Genomic DNA, 19302 nt, shown 5'->3' with positions numbered 1-19302 from the left:
TGATTGTTGCTTTTGTTTGGTTTGTTGTAAATATAAGTTAACTCCATTTTGAGATTTGTCCATTTTATAGTATCTTTTAAAAGCCAATAAGTTATCCATAGATATTTATTATAAACCACTAAGTCCTACACCAATCTGAATGAAATAATTCTAAACAAACAAAGATTGACTGCACTTTAAGAATTACTGATTTTACTTACAGAAGGTGTGCCTTGGGCAAATGAAGTCCCAGCACCAAAACATCATAGCCTGGGGCTAGTCTCAACTCTTTGATTAAAAGTACACATAATGAAAAAGACCTTCCACTTTATAAGGCAAGTGATTCAGGATAATTTAAACTGAGATCAGTAAAGTTACCATCTGAATACGGTTTTTTTTCAAGCAAGTTCTGTGAAGCCCCTTTTACTTTTAGCTCTTAATAAATTTCCTCTTGTCATCTAAGAAGCCCAGGCCTAAAGCATTTCCCTATTTACTCTTGACTCTTCCTGGTTAAGTAATTTTAGAGTTCCAGTAGGAAGTATTATCTTTATACCTTATGAAGAGTTTCTTTAATTTTCCTTTCTGAAGAATTACGATGAGTCAGACCTTTAGATCATCATCATCTTAGGAACCTTATCACAGAAATGTGAATCTTTTGTTGACTTAGAGGATAACAGTTTTCATGGTACATATGCTCACCCACAATGATATGAAAACAGGGCTTACGATATCCCTTGAAAGAATAACTATTAAATTTCCACATGTTAGCTGCCATCTTAATGACTACCCTCAGGCAGATCAGGATTTTTATATCTCTATCTTGACTCAGTGAACCAAGCCAGAGCCCACATTTGTATGCCTGAGGTTCTCTTAAAATTATATCTGTAAACATGTATCCACTATAAAAACTATTTTTAATAAAAAGTTACATGAAACAGATTTCTGTGTTTTAATCACTAGTTTTTCTTCTTGTCCATCTAAAGTGATGAAATGTGACAAATGTAAAGTAATGCTGGTTTTTCTCTGCAGGTTGAAGACTGGGGCTAAACAAATTTTGGTATCCCTTTCTAAAAGTTTGTAACTGTAGATTTAAAGAGATAAGATACAATTAAACCTCAGGGGCAACCCATAACTAGAAAAGAGGGTGCTTGCTGGAAGACAATACAGGAAGTTTTCTGAAAGAAGGGTCTTTCCTCCTATTCTGGTTCTCTGTAAGCAGCAAACCACAGAAAACCATCTAGGACCCCTTCACATAAAAAAGACCTATACCTATGGCTGCATTTCCCTCAGTATTCAATGGTTCCCATTATCTTTTTTTAATGGTAGCTTTTCTATAAAGCGCGAGTATTTTTAACATCCTTCACATCCATTTTCCAAGTGCTGTTTGCTCCTGCCCAGGATAACTGGTCTTCTGATTGGATTTCCTTATACTTGGTATACCCACAACGATTCTAACTCACCCACTCTCCATACAGCACCTACACATTTTTTTTAAGTGAACACTATGATGTAACGTTTCTGCTTTAAAACTTTTCAGTGACTTCCTCCTGCCATAATAAAATTTAAAATCCTCACATTCCCTACAAGGCCCTGCAAATCAGTCCCCCACCTATCTCCAACTTCATAGACCAGCCTTCTGCCCTCAATCTGTGTATACTCGTCATACTGCCTGCTCCTCCTAGCTGCTTCCTCATTTCCTGCAACAGGACCTGAGTTGTTCCTTCCCATTTCTCCCTGTAACTAGCCTTCCAATCAGCTAAAGCATGGCTTTCTCAAGGAGGCTTGGCCAGCCCTGCTTATAGTACTGCACTTTTCCCTTTGTACACTTGGCTCTGCAGGCCACCTTCTAGCCCCGTGAAGGCAGGGTCTCTGGTGATCTAGTTGATGACTGTATCCCCACACCTGCACAGTGCTTAGCACAAACAAAAACCAAGCTGGAATGAATAAATGCACTATCAGTTCTCTATACCCTCTTAGCCCAAGTAGCTGCCTTCCCCACCACCCTTTACCTCAAAAGTTTAAGTATTAAGAATGAGCTTACATTTGCATTTACAAACACAAGTATTTGAAACTAACAGGCTCAGTTTAAGGATTAAATAATTTATTTTTAAGAAAATTTGAACTTCTGTTTTGCTAAATTGTTTTTAAAATTACTTATTAATAACTTCTTCTTTAAGTTTCTCTGCAAGCAATCTCCTCTTTAGTAATGTTTGCTTCTCCTCTGCTGTCATTTCTGGTTTCTCTGTCATTTCCTTAAAAAAAACAAAACAAAACAAAACAGAAAAAAAAAATTGGCTATAGTATAAGATGGGTTCATTTGTCTAAAATCCCCAACATACTGCCTCAAAGAGCATTTTCAGTAAATAAAAATGTAAAAGACACATGTGCACTGGGTTCCCTCTATATCTCTTCTCAGCAAAATCTCTTAGGGAAGAAAGCCTCTTGGAGATGGTGGCAAGGGTGCTGTTGCCGCTTTATGGATAAAATACTTCAAAGGGCTTAGGTAAAATACACTGCTGACCCTTAAGCACTCAGAGCAGGGTAAGTAAAGAAAAAAATGTATAATGAAACCTCTATCATTTCGATCTCACAAAATCCTTGTATCATAGCCACCTCACTGCCAGAAAAAACTGAACAGGTGCTATACTAGCGGGGAGGTTACTATGACTGCATCTACAAGCAACATTCGTTATCAAGGCTGTCTTGCACACATTCTGATTTTGACAATTCCACCTCTAAATCTGCAAAGTTTGACACACTAAAGCCAGCCATACCTCTACCTCCCCAGCAGGTTTTCCTTTCTGCTCGGAATTTTGTATCTGCTTAGTCCTCATATCCTTTCTCATGGACATCAACTTATCTCTCTTCTGCTTGAGGTAGCGCTCTCGCTGTCGGAGCTCTTCTGTTCCAAGTGTTGATAAATTCTGGGTCAAAAAAGAAAAGGAGCTATTTAAATTCAAGTCCACATAATAAGCAGCACAGATAACCACTGGCTGATTCAACTCAAAATTTGAGTTCAAGATAATAACAAAAGCCCAGTGTATGGCTGTTTACATTGTTCCTAGTACTTTGTCATTCTGTTCATAGTTCTTACAAAGTAATGTGTTTTACTTACTGCTATTGGTCCTTCAATGCTTGCATGTTCTAAGCCAGGGATCTTCAGGCCTTTTTGTGGGAAGGAGGAAGTTTCGGGCAGCATTTCCAGCTTTGTTGCCGAAGGTTGTACTGACTGATTAGCAAAATGCACTTTAACTTCTGGCAGTAATTAGATAGATACCAATTAGTATATTATAAGCAATATCAAGTATTCGTTCACCAAAATGCCTAGTGTGTTTTTTTTCTCACTCCCCACCCCCTCAAATTAAATCAACGCACACTGATTCAATCAATGTCTATATTGTTTCAAGCACTGGGTGAGAACAATAAACATGGTCTCTGTCCTCAAAGAGTTTGAACTACTGTTACTCATGAATAAGGACATTTCAACAAATTCCAAAGCTCCTGCTGTTTGTCACCACAGCTACAAGAAGTGTAATTCTTATTTAAAGATTGGAACTACACTATACTGTATTACAGTATTGCCACATAAGCTAAATAAACAGGACACTAAAATCCCTCATTGGCAATGTAACTGGTGCCAAACTTTTGGATACAGAAGAAACTGTAAATGACCCTGTATATTTTCAGAACAATGAAGTTAAAGCTACAATTTTTTGGACGGGACAAGTGCCAAGAATATCATTAATTTTTGTTTGTAATACATACTAAAGACAACCTTAATAAACCTACTAATGCTGTAAGAAAATGCAAAGATTTTTAAGTTAAGTAGAACTTAGAAGCAGACATAACAGAGCACTGAATATTCTCCAGTTATTTGGTGACTGTGCTAAAAGACAAGATTAACATGCTAACTGCTTTTCTGAGCCATTTTTTATTATAAGACAAGGTGATTTCTTTTAAGATAAAACATTTTCAGGTTAAGTACCTGAACTATGAAAGTAGAGTGAAACAAGAAAAGCATCAGATAAAAATGATAGCAAGAACTAAAACGAGGATGGGTGAACGTAATACACATGCCTCGAAATGTTTAAAAATCTTGATAGCAAAGTGAAACCGGAAATAAAACTGCATGAGCAAAAAATTTGCCAGAGGACCACTGCTTCAGCATGGAGTAAATGCACTGATGGCAGTGCCAGGGAGGCTGGAAGAAGAAATGGTCTTCAGGCTCTTGGACAGTAAGAAAGTCTCCGTAGAAGAGATGAGGCTGTTGCTAACCTCCAACCAGCGTAGACAGGGAGCTACAGAACTTAGAAATAAAGACACACTCAAGCGGGGCGCCTGGGTGGCTCAGTGGGTTAAGTCTCTGCCTTCGGCTCAGGTCATGATCCCAGGGTCCTGAGATCAAGCCCCACATCGGGCTCTCTGCTCAGCAGGGAGCCTGCTTCCTCCTCTCTTCTCTCTCTGCCTGCCTCTCTGCCTACTTATGATCTCTGCCTATCAAATAAATGAATAAAATCTTTAAAAAAAAAAAAGACACACTCAAGCAAGTTGGTCTCTACCAGCAAGAGTTAAAAATGCCATTCTTACTGATGGTGACTTTACACAGAGGTAGGCTTAGCCCCCAGATACAGAAGCACACAGCAGAAGAAGGGACAATTCCATTTATTTCTGAGAAGGGGGAATCCCAGGCACATAAGCATTTATGTTCAATTCATGAACCTGTTCTGAATAGTTCTTACCTGGAATTTATTAGCTATGAACAACCTGTATATTCTCACTCACATCTAGAGAGGAAACTACTTGACACCAAAATACTTAAGCTTCGCTGATTTCTAGGAATAGACAATCAGACAACCAGAAAGCTTAAAGAAAGATCATCTTATCTCTGGCAACTCTTTGCACCAGTCTGAGAACAGATGCTATCCATTTCTAGCAGAAACCAAGGAAACACATGAAAAAAAAGGAATTAAAAAGGAAATCAGACTCCTTTTTGATTCTTCCCAAATTAGGTCTTCAAAATGGACTTCTACCACTGTGCATGAAATGATTTCCTGGAATATCAGATATACTCATTTTTTAAATATAGAATAGTTTTGAAAACTGAAATCATTACTCTAGAAATTATCTGCTATATGTTCTGTACCACCTATGTGCATACCTGAGTTATATGTGGTTGATGTAATAGTCAGGTAAGGAACTAGACAAAGCAAATGTATTCAGATTATGTCAGACACAAGACTGAAAAGCGTATACGTAGGTCTCAAACTTAACATAAAGTTAAGTTTGAGCCAGCAAATTAAAAAAGAGCTCAGACAAAAAAAGGAGATGCTTTCATAAATATAATTCAAATGAAGTTATTCTACCTAGAATCCGATCATGAAAAAAGAAAAATGGTTAAATTTGCTAGGAAGAAAGAGGCAAGGTAATTTCATAAACCTGCTTCTGTTTCATATGCCCCATTGTTTTATCAACTAAGTACAGTTCCTTAAAATCAATGGGAAAACATCAAGCTCATCTTATCTCAATTATAAAATCTCTTCAAAACTAAAACGTAAAAGAACATAAGATTTGGAGGCAGAAGACCAAAGTAAGTTACAGTTTTACCACTTAAAAGCTCAGTGGTGGGGCGCCTGGGTGGCTCAGTGGGTTAAGCCTCTGCCTTTGGATCAGGTCATGATCTCAGGGTCCTCGGATCAAGCCCCACATTGGGCTCTCTGCTCAGCGGGGAGCCTGCTTCCCCCTTTCTCTCTGCCTGCCTCTCTGCCTACCTGTGATCTCTCTGTCAAATAAATAAAATCTAAAAATAAATAAATAAAAGCTCAGTGGTTTTGGACACGTCACTCAGCTTCCTGGAATTTCTTCTAAAACAAAAATAATAAACAAAAATAAGGATCATATCTTATGGGTGTGGCTTTTTTTTAAATGAGAAAAGGACATTTATTTAAAACCAGAGAAATGCGTGACAACATGAACTCAATTCATGATCATGACTCAAGTTCTGTTTCAGAGTTATTTGTTTTCTTATAAAGAAAATCAGAAAGAATTGAAAATGGATTTGCCATACATTGTACAAATTCATCCACTAACATTTTCCATAAGGATTCTCATCAATTTTAGTTTCAGTATTTCCTGATGAAACATCTGGATAAACTGGCTGCTACTTGTTTCCTAGTTATGCTTTTTAATTCGTTAGGAAAATAATTTACCTTTCCAAGTTCTGCTTCTAACTCACAAACACTATATAACTGTGGTCATGGAAGAGAACACAAATGCAACGTGAACTTATTTGGAGGCTTTGGCCATGGCACAAAGGCTGGTGACTCCCTCAAGGGATTTCACTCGTTGCCCTGGGTTCCAGGCTTCACTTAAGAAATCTGGGGACTACACCCTCTCTGTCAGCTGAGTATTTCCTACCTCCACCACCCTCCATAGCTAAATTTAAAAAGAATTTTAAATACCAATGGCCATTCAACACTCCCTCCCAGGGGTTTTGAAGGTTAAGTAGGTATGAGAAAGTAATACACTCTTCATAATCTTTATGTATCCATCTTGTTAAAGAAAGTTCAACCTTACCTGAGGGTGGGTGTGCAACATGTTCACCATCCCCTTGGGAATTCTTCATTTTTGCAGTTTCATTAGCATGCACGGGAGGCTCTCCTGTTTTAGCCTCTGAGAACTTCAGGAATCCATAATACATGATGCCATTTTAAAAAGGTTTTTAGATTAATTTTGACTAATTCACTATTTAAGGGATCCAAAGATGTTACTTTAAAAAAAATATATTGTCCACTAAATAGACAATGAACAGATTTTCCAAAGTTTTTAAGAACTTTCCAGCATTTTGTATCTTTTATTTTTTGAGGTAGATAAACATTCTCATTTCAAATCATGCACTGCTAAGAGTAAGTAAGTAGTATATTTAGAGGACTCTGGACTTAACAAGAAGTTAGGTTCAAACCCAGGCTTCACCCTTACCTCTCATGTGACCTTGAGGAAAAATACTCTAATAAGAGAAAGAAATCCACTGAATTATAAGGTCCTTTTCCACTTAAAATAATCTATATACCACTACACCATGGTATGCCTGAAGAAGCCACAAATGGGTTTATTTCCATTTCTAAAATGGAAACTGATAATTTGTTTTTCTTAAAAACAGAGGAAAATCTAATCTATATACCACTACACCATGGTATGTCTGAAGAAGCCACAAATGGGTTTATTTCCATTTCTAAAATGGAAACTGATAATTTGTTTTTCTTAAAAACAGAGGAAAATCTAATCACATGCAGCTAATTAGATAACTCATGTCATATGCCCCTATATGCTGGGTAAAAGACACAGGACAATTCTTTACCATACTATCAGCTCTACTCTTGTGTGTTTGAAAATTTCTATAATAATAAGTCTTTTTAAAAAGTCTTAAAAAAAAACATACATATAACCCCTAAAACATAGTATTATTTAAGAAGTCAAATATAGTTTGCTTATAAACCAGAGAGTTAATAGTAATGTCTTCTGACAGCAGTTTTGAGCTGATATCTGTTCTATACTCTAAAATGATTTTATTTGGGGGCACCTGGGTGGCTCAGTTAGTTGAGCGACTGCCTCCGGCTCAGATCATGATCCTGGAGTCCCGGGATCAAGCCCGGCATTGGGCTCCCCATTGGGAGGGGAGTCTGCTTCTCCCACTGACCTCTCTCCTCTCATTCTCTCTCTCTCTCTCACAAATAAATAAAAATTTTTTAAAATTATTTATTTATTTATTTGTGAGAGAGAAAGAGAGAGAGAGCACAAGCAGGGGAGCATCAGGCAGAGGGTGAAGCAGGCTCCCCACTAAGCAAGGAGCCCTATGTGGGACTTGATCCCAGGACTCTGGGATCATGACTTGAGCCAAAGGCAGATGCTTAACCAACTGAGCCACCTAGTCATCCCTGTTCTATACTCTTATGTTAAAAAATACTAAAAGGAGATTTACTTAAAGATACATAAGTCACCTCTTAATGCTAAATCATCTCTATTCCTTCTGCTCTTCAAGGGGCACCTTGCAGTACAATGAGGCTTTTCAAAGACAGTGCATGATACAAGGATGTACCATAGTGACTGAAGGGAGAAAAGGAAAACGCCTTTCGAGTGACCAAGAGACAGTTTATATTGTTTCCCTTTCCCTTCACAGAAATTTGGGAAAACACAGGAAAACACAGCTTCCTTCACCTCAGCCGGATACATGTTTAATTTGTCCTTAGGAAAGATCAGGCACTTTATGGAAATAGTTCTTAATGGCAGAACAAATTGCCAGAGAATATCATAACTGACTCATTCTACTTGAGGCTGATCACGTTAAAGTCTGCAGGGGGCCCTCAAGGGGAACTGCAGTTGCTTTTTCAAAACAGTAAAGGAATCAAGGAGAGGGAGAAAGGAAAATATTATTCTCAACTGTCTCTTATTCATAAAATTAAGGGGAATTTTTATAAGGAATAATATGAATGATATGAATAACATGAATGATATTACAGTTTTTCGTAGCTAATCTCAGTGTTTATTGGGTACTTAAAAGGTAGGCTGCTGTGTGGGTTATAAAGTGAATATGGTTATAAAGTCACACGCAAATGCCTAGAACTGCTAAAAGAATATGATACTCTGAGGAACTGTGTAGTCCCACATAAGCAGCAAAACCTAGGTGTAAACCGAAGAGATAAGAGCAATGAAGGGCATCTGGCTGCTTGGTCAGTACAGCGTGTGACTCTTGGTCTGGGGGTCATGAGTTTGGGCCCCATGTTGGGCAAGTTTGCTTAAAAAACAAAGGAAACAGCAATGAAATACTTCTGTTATTATACTAATATGTGCTGTGGGCACCTGCTTTCTTCTCTTCCTTTCTTCTTCCTGGTCATATTCCTCTTTCGATTTTCTGAAATATACAAAAATAAAGTAGAGAAGTAAATTCTCTTTTTTGGCCAAAGAACCAACAAGCAACATGCTAAATTAAGCTCACAACATGTGCAAGGAATCTTGGAAACCAAGATGGAAATAATCAGGCTTTTCTTAAAGCAACTTAGAATCAACTGAGAAAGAGATACATTATAGGCACACACAGCATAATATAGTAACACAAACTATAGGTTCACCCATTTCTTCTGGAAAGGTGAATGACCCATAGCTGAACAAAGACCTACAGATTTGAAATTGCAAACCCAAATCTGATTGGCAAATCTGATCTCTCACTTTAAAGTGATAAGACCCATCTCTCCCTTCATTTTAGTTTTTCCAGGGGCACCAGAACTATCACAAAGCTCTCCTGATATCATTATGCCAAAGCCCTATCAGTTGCTGTAAACTGCTCACTGAGGGCCTCCGATTTAGGAAAATAGCCAAGTCAACTCTCATTCATAACAAAGTTTTACTACTTTACAGAGCACATTCCCCTCAAAAGCCTTTAGAAAATAAAGTCTAAAAGTACAATGCTGATTAATTTTCAGACCACCAATCAACCAACAAAAGCAACCAGCTCAAGTCAAAACTACCAATCCTCTAAACCTATTAACAATTTCCTTAACTCTTCAAACCTATAAACTCAAAGCATTCTGTGTTATCTCAGGCTCCCATCTGCCCCTGCTGTGGAAAACAGGATCTGGCTGGAAGAGGCTGGGTTTACCAGCACACCTGCCTCCCTCCCCACAACTACTTAAATCCGCTAGAATTAAGCACTAAGTCATGGAGCTCCTTCCATAGTTCCCCACTAGACCCATCCTCCCAATCACCATCCTGCTTTGTCCTCCCTTCTGCTCTGGAGCTGAGGACAAGGTGGATAGGGGTAGAACCACAGGATGCTAGGAGACGGTCATGTGTGTGGTTAGAATTGAAGAAAAAGAAAGGGCTCCCAAAGGACAAGGCCGGATTCTGCAGGTGATGCAATGGCTGTAAGTATCCTTCTGCCCTAAGCCTCTACATTCTCAAAGGAGAATGTAATGTCACAATATTAGTAATGATTCATTTTTGAATGATTCATTCAAAAAACATTTCAAACAAAAAACATTCAAAAAACATTCAAAAAACATTCAAAAAACAATTAAAGAAGGATACCTAAGAACTTCCCTCAGGATTTTCATCTCTTCCTGTTCAAGGTCACTGACCATATCCGAACCATCTGTTAAGCAGTCAGGTAATACACCTATTGAAAATCAAAGGCCACACAAAAGTATATGAACTCTACTGAAAACATTTATTGCTCACTATTCTAACTCATCAAAAAGTACAAATAAGTTTATTAACAGTTCACTTAAAAATGTTCTAAGCTATTATCTAATTATTATATTTTTTACTTTTTCTTGTTTTACAAAATCAACCCCACCCAAACACCACAGTTTTATCTAGAAATTCTCTTAGTAATTATTTGTATTACCCGTTAAAAGTGACCATAATACAGCAATTAAAATTAGTTAATATAAACTATCACCCCCTGTAATCATCTACAGTCTGAGGATAGACCACTGAAATCATTAAGCTCCTAATAATGAAAGTATGCTCTCAGAAGTATCCCTTAAGGATGAAAAGAGTTTACAAAACAAAATATACAATACTTTGTTAATTTAAACAGCATGTTAATATGCTTCATTCATGCTACAGCAAATGCTACTGAAAAGGGTCCTGCTTACTACATTGGAAAAAGCACGGTGCTAAGCACTCAGGAGGAATATAAAGATGAAGAAAACAATCTCTGCCCTCGGAGCTTCTATCCAGATATTGGGCCAATAACTATAAACCAGGGCAGTACCAACTTCAGCCCAATGCAAATAATAATTCATGGCAAGTAATTTTAAGTATTGGTTGAATTTACTTTATTACTTACATCTTCCTAAGAAGCAGGTAGACTGGTAATCAGTGTTCTATTCATATCTTATTTATTAGTATATTCCCACAACATCAGCAGCATGTGTCTTAATTTTTACCTTCCATTTCTTTATCCACAGATGACTATGGGATTTTCAGTCTGCTCTAAATTAAAGTAGCTTTATTATTCTAATCCCCTTGATATTTAAAGACTTTTTTTAATTAAACTTTTTATTTTGAGATACTTGCAGATTCACATGCGGTTGTAAGAAATAATACAGAGAGAGGTTATGCATGCACCCTTTATTCAGTTTTCCCCCCACCGGTAACATCTTGCAAAATACAGTGTGGCATCACAGCCAAAGAACTGACATCTATAAAACTGATCAATCTCAAGTGCATTTTTGTACTTTTTCCAGTCAAAAGATACACAATTAGTCTTCTCTGGTAGTATTTCTGAGCAAAAGTAAAAGAACTAAGAAAAGAATGATGCAATAGTATGCAGTGCTTCAAAACCATCAAAATAATGCTCTGATTTGCATTTCCCCAAATTTCTTTGATAAAATACAACAAAGAATCCAGAGAGCCTTTGAATTATTCTTACTCCCAAGACAATTTTCAAATGGTCTGCAGTTTTGAGTACACTCAACATTGCTCTAAGGTACTAACTCCTTAATCTAAGTTAAGCAATGTTCTTAAATGCAAGTATTAAAAATGCTATGGCAGAAACAAAGTATTAGATTTTATTTAAAGGTAAGCCAAAATTCCCACCCTGTGGTTTGATACCAGCACTATTCTGCATCATTGCCTCATCCTCCCTTGCTAATAGAACCCAGATTTGTTTAATTAACAGGCAACCAAGTACTTGGAGACTGAGTCCTACTCCACCACAGGAGAGTGACTCATGATACTGGTCTCATTTTCTGTGCCAGAGGGTTTAAGAAAAGCATGTGACCCCAATCCTGACCAATAGGACCTGAGGGGGAAGTTTCTGGGGGTTTCCATGCAAGTTTTGTCTTGCTATCAAAAAGAGATGTACAGGAAGAAATATATACCCTTTCTTCATGAGACATCATTGAGTCTCATCCAATGCAGCTAGAGGGCAATCAGGAGAGATCCTCAGAAGAACAGAGTGTAAAGATGGAAAGTGTCAGCGTTCTTAATAATATCACGGAGTTACTAACTTAACCAACATGGACTATCTTCCTTCTCCCCTTCCTCTGGACTTCTTGTTCTGTGGGGATCGATTCTTACTGCTTAGGACATTTTCACTGAGGCTTTTTCTGCTCATGGCAGCCAGAGGCGATATCCAGCTGATACAAGCTATACGTACTTCTTCCCTTTATATTAAAATCTAAATGAGTTTCCAGTTAAATTCCAAATTGAAAACATATGGAGTGCCAATATCAAGTTCACCAGCTCTTTTATCAAAACTGATCCCCCCAAAACAATTTTAGCTATAACATAAAATAATTATTTGCACCCTCTAACCCATAGGTCAGAATAGGGCATAATTTCAGGAACATACAGAGAAAAGGACTTTATAAAGCAAACCATGGTAGAAAGACAAGACTGTTTCCCAGACTGATTTAAACCAAAGCAACAGCACACTGTCATCCATTGTTCAGGGTTAGGGTGATGTTATCTCTTACCCACTGACATCGGCTCTCACACCTGCTGTGAAAAGCATTCTAGGATTTTACAGGACAGTTATGGTGGTGCTTGGGCTCTAAGAGATAGTCTCTGCTCTCATGATACTAATGAGAGGAGAATCCAGAAGGGCCCTGCTTGCCCTGCAACAACAGAAGCCTCTTGCTGCATGTTCCAGACCCTTAAAAGCAAACAGTACAACTGAACTATAGCTCTCACATCTTCAAGAAGCAATTTTAAAACAGGTCCTGCTGCCAAACTGTTAAAGAGTATATAGGCATGGTCAAGAATATCAGTGCAGTCTATTGAGCAAAGGAACACATAGGTATTAACGTCAGGTTACTACAGCCAGAAATCTGAAAGGTAGTAAGAATCTGGATTGAATCTGGATTGACAAGGAGATAGTACAATAAGAAATACGGTTAGAAACACACATGTGTCAAGTCAAGATGTCAAATGTAACTCGAATACACAAGATGGGAACAAAAGCAGGAAAATCTAAGGACAAACTGAAATTAGACAAGAGAGTCAGGGAAGAGAATAACTAAAGAGGGCTATGAGGGCTTTGAATTCGGTTTTCCTTTCCCTGACAGTAGTGCAGTCAGACCCGCCCATTGTCCTAGAACAGTTCTCAGTTTGGTCCCAGAAACAGCAGCATCACCTGGGAGCTTGTTAAAAATGCAAAGCATTCAGTCCCATCCCAGACCTACTGAATCAGAAGAGGGAAACAACCATATGTGTTTCACCAGCCCTCCAACAACTCCAAAAGCTCACTAACGCTGGAGAGCTACTGTCTCCTACAAAGGTCCTAACTATCATAAGCCAGACAAAAAAGACTAGTCACCTTCTCTTCACAGTAACTACAGCTGTGACCATTCAAAAATACTGAATTTCATAAACAAAATGGCTAGGAAGAAAAATCAAGCTCTCTGAGACCTAAAACATCATTAAATCAAATTCTGGTCTGCTTTCTTTAAGATGGCAAACACAAACTGATCAAGAAAGTTTACATTCTTGAATCTCTTCAGTCAGCAAACTTGAAATACACTTATACAAAGCAGCTACATTTAAGACCATAGTAGAATCAGAATAGTCAAAACTGCAAAACAAAAACAAACAAAAATTTAGCACTTAGATTTCTAAATTCGACATGTTACCATTTCTCTCTTGAATTATTCGAATGGCTTGCAGCTGCATTTCGATGTTTTTCTGGACCATCATTGCTTTAAAGATAGTAAAATCTTCTGCTGCCAACACAGGTTGCAAAATGGCCTATGGAAAAAAAATCTGGAAGTTAAATGAAGATTCAAGTTTTAAAACTATTTCCACACACTCAGATCATTTCTATGGCAAATCATTTCTATTAATTCAAGAATACTGTAGTAGTACTTATGGTCAGATGACTCAAGAGGAAAATTTTAAGATTCTAAAAGCCTTTAATGTAAGACTCTCCCAACCCCCAGGCCTCCAAGAGGCTAAGGCTGACAACGGTAATACATTTTCCAAATGAGCCAGTGCTGAGTAACTCTGAAAGACAACACAGAAATTAGGCTTAGTTTTTTAAGGTTACCACTTCAGTATCTGGATTTGTTTTGCAGCCAAAATAACAATATCTATTTGGTTTTATTTCTACCACCTGAAATTTACTGTGAATAATAAATCCTAAGTACAAAATTAAGTACAAAATTAAGTACCAAGTTGAATAAAAGTCAATGCAAAAAAAAAATGGAGTCTGGAAAATAAGTGTAATGAGATATTAATAATGTGAGAAGACAACTGTCCTATATGTACAAAGTTTCATGTAAGAGGTAAGTTAGAAATTATGTTGCAAAATCATTTTCTGGAAGAAACAACAAATGCGATAAATTAAGGGGAAAAGTAAAGGTGTCTTCTGAGGAGTACCCAAATTAACACTTCCCTAACTACAGGGGGCTATTGCCACTTCCCAAGCTAATCAATAATAAGTAGAATAAGATTTGCAATGGGTGAAAACCCAGGAGAAAACACTCAAATTTAATGCACCAGACTAAAATCTTATTTCAAGCTTTCCATGATATTAATGTAAAAGCTGAACACACAAAATCACGCAGAGGCAACCAAGGATGTGCTATTGTTCACCAGGCATGCTGCAGCAATACATCAGAAACATCATCAACCAAAGCTCCGTCAAAGAGGAAGCAAAGAAGAAGGAGCAATCAGTTCCTTCATCAATCAGCTCACCAGAAAACTGCAGTATATAGCAAAGCAAAGCAAAATGCAAGAGCAACTCTCAGGGGGCGCCTGGGTGGCTCAGTCATTAAGCGTCTGCCTTGGGCTCAGGCCATGATCCCGGGGTCCTGGGATGGAGTCCCACATCGGACTCCCTGCTCAGTGGGAAGCCTGCTTCTCCCCTTGCCTGTACTTTCACTCCCTCCCTCTCTCTCTGTCAAATAAATAAATAAAATCTTTTAAAAAACATGCATCTCTCTCTGTGACATTTATGAGGAGTGAGCTGTAGAAAAAAATGGAGAGTTTCTTCCCCCTAAAGTCACATGCACCGTTCAAAAGACCCACCGCAGGGACTAGCAGAAAGGCTTGACTGTGACTGGCAGCCCAAAGCTCAGTATTGAAACCACTTGTGGACAGTCTCTGTGATAGATTAGTCATGTCTGCCAAGACAACTTTATGGGATTACGCCCCCACGTAACTTTGTTCTGGGGCTTCCTAGACTTCATATTAGTGATATTAAGGACTTTATCCTCATCAGTAATAAACTCTTGAAGGGAAGTCCTATTAATAGCAATGTATCAACTGGAGCTTCTAACAGCAAGTCAGAATTAGAGTTACACACTTAATGTGTACCTTGAAGCATCTAAGAAATGCATATTCCTAAATCATGCCCTAAACATAATCAATCTAAATTTCTAGAGGATGGGTGCCCATGTATCTCCACAGATAATTCTTATAACATTAAAGCTCGAGAGTCACTGACACATTGGAAGAAAATGAGTCCTTGATACCAAAAGCCATTTCCAGCTTAGCCATGTACCAGCTGTGTGACTCTGTGGGACTTTTTTTTTTAAGATTTTATTTATTTATTTGACAGGCAGAGATCACAAGTATGCAGAGAGGCAGGCAGAGACAGAGGTGGAAGCAGGCTCCCTGCTGAGCAGAGAGCCCAATGTGGGGCTCGATCCCAGGACCCTGGGATCATGACCTGAGCCAAAGAGAGAGGCTTTAACCCAATGAGCCACCCAGGCGCCCTTCTTTACTTCTTTACTTCTTGCACCAATTAGAAAAGAAAAAAAAAAAAAAACCCGCCAATTAAATTATAACATGTCATTTACTGTAAAATACATTCTCATTTCAGAGGTATTACAGTATGAAAAATTAGCATTTTAGCATGAGAGAAATACAATCATAACTTTCTGGCCGGGTGTTGAAATTAAATAAGATGAGAAGGCACTTTTTAAACTGAAAAATACCTATAAAAGTAATTGTTCTGGTCCTGTTGAGGCTGGTTAAATATCAAAATGGTGCACTAAACCTGACAACTTTACAGTAGTGGGATTCTTCCAGTTCAAGGAAATGGATAAGAGCTTCTGCTAAAGGCACTTAGAGGAACTAAATAAAAGAGTTACTTCAAAAAACTGGCAAGTACTTTAAAAACAACAATCTTAAGTATCCATTAAATTAATTGAAATGTCAAACTACTTTGACAGAAGACTATGAGGTAAAGTAAATGTGATGGTATCTATGTTTGAGAAAAGCACATTAACAAAAAAATGAACACTGAGTATTTAGGAATCTGACTTACACGAGTGTATAAGACATTCAAATATATTCACACTTAGCCTTGGGTTGTCCTACTATTATCTCTGCTTAAAGTTCATCATACCATAGTTTTGAAAGGTACAAGTGGTTTCATGTACTTACAGTATTCCATTAACAGACATAACTACCAGGAGAAAAAGATGAATTTGTGATTACAGTTGGAGACTTCAATACCCTCTATCGGTAATGGGCAGATCCAGCAGGCAGAAAATCAGAAAGGACACAGCTGAACTGAACAACACCTTCAGTCAACTGGGTCAAATTGACATTTCTCCAAAAACAGAAAAATACACATTCCTCTCGAGCACACATGAAAAATTCGCCCAAATAGACTACATTCTAGGCCATAAAGCACATCTTGATAAATTTAAAAGAATAGGAATCATACAAAGTATCCTCTCAGACCACAATGGAATTAAACTAGACATCAAGAGCAGAATGATAACTGGAAAAACCAAATAATTGAAGATTAAACAACACACCTCTAAATAATATGTGAGTAAAAGAAGTAGAGTCGACACTTAAATAACGTGGGGCTTAGAGGCACTGACCCCATGCAGTCAAATAACCGCATATAATTCTTGACTGCCCCAGACTTAACCACTAATAGCCTACTGATGGCCAGAAACCTTACCAATTCATAAACAGCCCATTAACACATATTGCATATGTTATGAGTATTATTACTGCATTCTTAACAATAAGCTACAGAAGAGAAAATGTTATTATGAAAATCATATGGAGGAACGCCTGGGTGGCTCAGTCAGTTAAGTGGCTGCCTTTGGCTTGGGTCATTATCCCAGGGTCCTGGAATCCAGGCCCACAACAGGCTCCTCGCTCAGCGGGGAGTCTGCTTCTCTCTCTGCCACTCTGCCTGCTTGTGCTTGCTCTCTCTCTCTCTGTCAAATAAATAAGTAAAATCTTAAAAAAAAAAAAAGAAAGAAAGAAAGAAAATCATATGGAAACTAAAAGGCAACCTCCTGAATGGGAGCAGATATTTGCAAAGGACATATTCAATAAAGAGGTAGTATCCAAAATATACAAAGAACTTACACAACACCAAAATACAAATCATCCAATTAAAAAATGGGCAGAAGACATGAATAGACATTTCTCCAAGGACATACGGAGTGGCCAAGAGATCCATGAAAAGATGCTCAATGTCATTCATCATCAGGAAAATGCAAATCAAAACCACAATGAGCTATCACCATATACCTGTCAGAATGGCTAAAATTAAAACACAAGAAACAACAAGTGTTAGGGAGGATGTAGAGACTAAGGAACGCTCAGGCACAGATGGTGGGAATACAAACTAGTGTAGCCACTGTGGAAAACAGTATGGAGTTTTCTCAAAAAATTAAAAATAGAAATATTATAGGACCCAGTAATCCCACTACTGGGTATTTACTCAAAGGAAAAAAAAAAAAACACTAATTCAGAAAGATCTAGGTATCACTATGTTCATTGCAGCATTATTTACAATAGCCAAATTATGGAAGCAGCCCAAGTACACACTGATAGATGAATGGATAAGGAAGAGGTGGTATATAGCTACAAAGGAATATTATTCAGCCACAAAAAAGAATGAAATCTTGAACATTTGCAGCAACATGGATGGATCTAAAGAATATAATGCTAGTGAAATAAGCAAGTCAGCAAAAGACAAATACCATATGATCTCACTCATATGTGAAATTTAAGAAACAAAACAAATAAACAAAGGGAAAAAAAGAGACAAACCAAAAAAGAGACTCTTAACTACAGAGAATCAATTGATGGTTACCAGAGGGAGGTGGGTAGGGGAGAATGAAATAGGTGAAGGGGATTAAGAGTACACTTACCATGATGAGCACTAAGTAATGTACAGAATTGTTGAATCACTATGTTGTACATCTGAAACTAATATAACACTTTATGTTAACTATACTGGAATTAAAATTAAAAAAAGAAAATCATAAGGAAGAGAAAATACATTTATAGTACTGTGCTGTATTAATTTTAAAAAAATCTGTGTAGAAGTGGACCCACACAGTTCAAACCTGTGTTGTACAAAGGTCAACTGTAGTCTTAAGAGAAATTTCTTTTTTTTTTTTAAGAGAAATTTCTAAAATGTTCCTAATTGAAAATACAACTTATCAAAATTTTCAGGGTACAGCTAAAGTAGTGTTCAGGGAAAATTTACAGCATTAATAGCATATATTTAAAAAGAAGAAATATCTAACATCAATAATCTAAGCTTTCACCTTCAGGAACTACAAAAAGAAGAATAAATTAGGGGCACCTGGGTGGCTCAGTGGGTTAAAGCTTCTGCCTTCTGCTTGGGTCATGATCTCAGAGTCCTGGGATTGAGGCCCACATAGGGGTCTCTGCTCAGTAAGGAGCCTGCTTCCTCCTCTCTCTCTGCCTGCTTCTCTGCCTACTTGTGATCTCTGTCTGTCAAATAAATAAAATCTTTTTAAAAAAAAAAAGAAGAAGAAGAAGAAATTAAATCCAAAGTAAGCACAGGGAAAAAAAAAAGTAGAAATTAGAGAAGAAATCAATTAAATTTAAAGTAGAAAATCAACAAAACTAAAAGTTGGTTCTGCAAAAATATCAATAAAACTGATAAACCTCTAGCCAGGTTAACTATGAAAGAAAGAGAGAAAAGACATAAATTACTAATATCAGGAATGAAAGAGGGTGCATTACTACAGATGCCAGAGACTTTAAAAGGATAATATAGAAATATTATTGACAACTCTATGTCCACAAACTTTATAACCTAGACAAAATGGACCAATTCCTTGAAAAAAACAATCTGCCAAGCTCACACAAGTAGAAATAGACAATCTGAATAAGATAATAGATCGACAGGAACACTCTATCTCCATCTTTAAAGAGAAGGAACCAATAATTAATAACCTTCCAAAACAGAAAGCTCCAGGCCTAGCTGGGTCCCCTGGTAAATTCTACCAAATATTTAATGAAGAAATTATACAATTCTCCACAAAATAAAAAAGATAAAACTTTGAAGAAAAGTTATAGATTCATATT

General features: G+C 37.4%; 1 protein-coding gene across 1 annotated transcript in view; it reads right to left on the bottom strand.

Moving 5' to 3' along the window:
- Positions 1-2058: 2058 nt before the first annotated feature.
- Positions 2059-19302, bottom strand: part of CFAP36 (cilia and flagella associated protein 36) — a 29484-nt gene continuing 12240 nt past the window's right edge. The window contains exons 4-10 of the mRNA XM_080814226.1: positions 13611-13725; positions 10057-10144; positions 8833-8884; positions 6553-6655; positions 3095-3234; positions 2754-2903; positions 2059-2231 (exon numbers count right to left, since the gene is read on the bottom strand). Of these exons, the coding sequence (XP_080670352.1) occupies positions 2130-2231; positions 2754-2903; positions 3095-3234; positions 6553-6655; positions 8833-8884; positions 10057-10144; positions 13611-13725 (750 nt within the window). The 3' untranslated portion in view covers positions 2059-2129. The remainder of the gene's footprint in view (positions 2232-2753; positions 2904-3094; positions 3235-6552; positions 6656-8832; positions 8885-10056; positions 10145-13610; positions 13726-19302) is intronic.

This window comes from Martes martes (genome assembly GCF_963455335.1).
Source record: "Martes martes genome assembly, chromosome: 9".
In the NCBI taxonomy this organism is placed as follows: domain Eukaryota; kingdom Metazoa; phylum Chordata; class Mammalia; order Carnivora; family Mustelidae; genus Martes; species Martes martes.
This window is presented reverse-complemented; position numbering and strand designations above follow the sequence as displayed.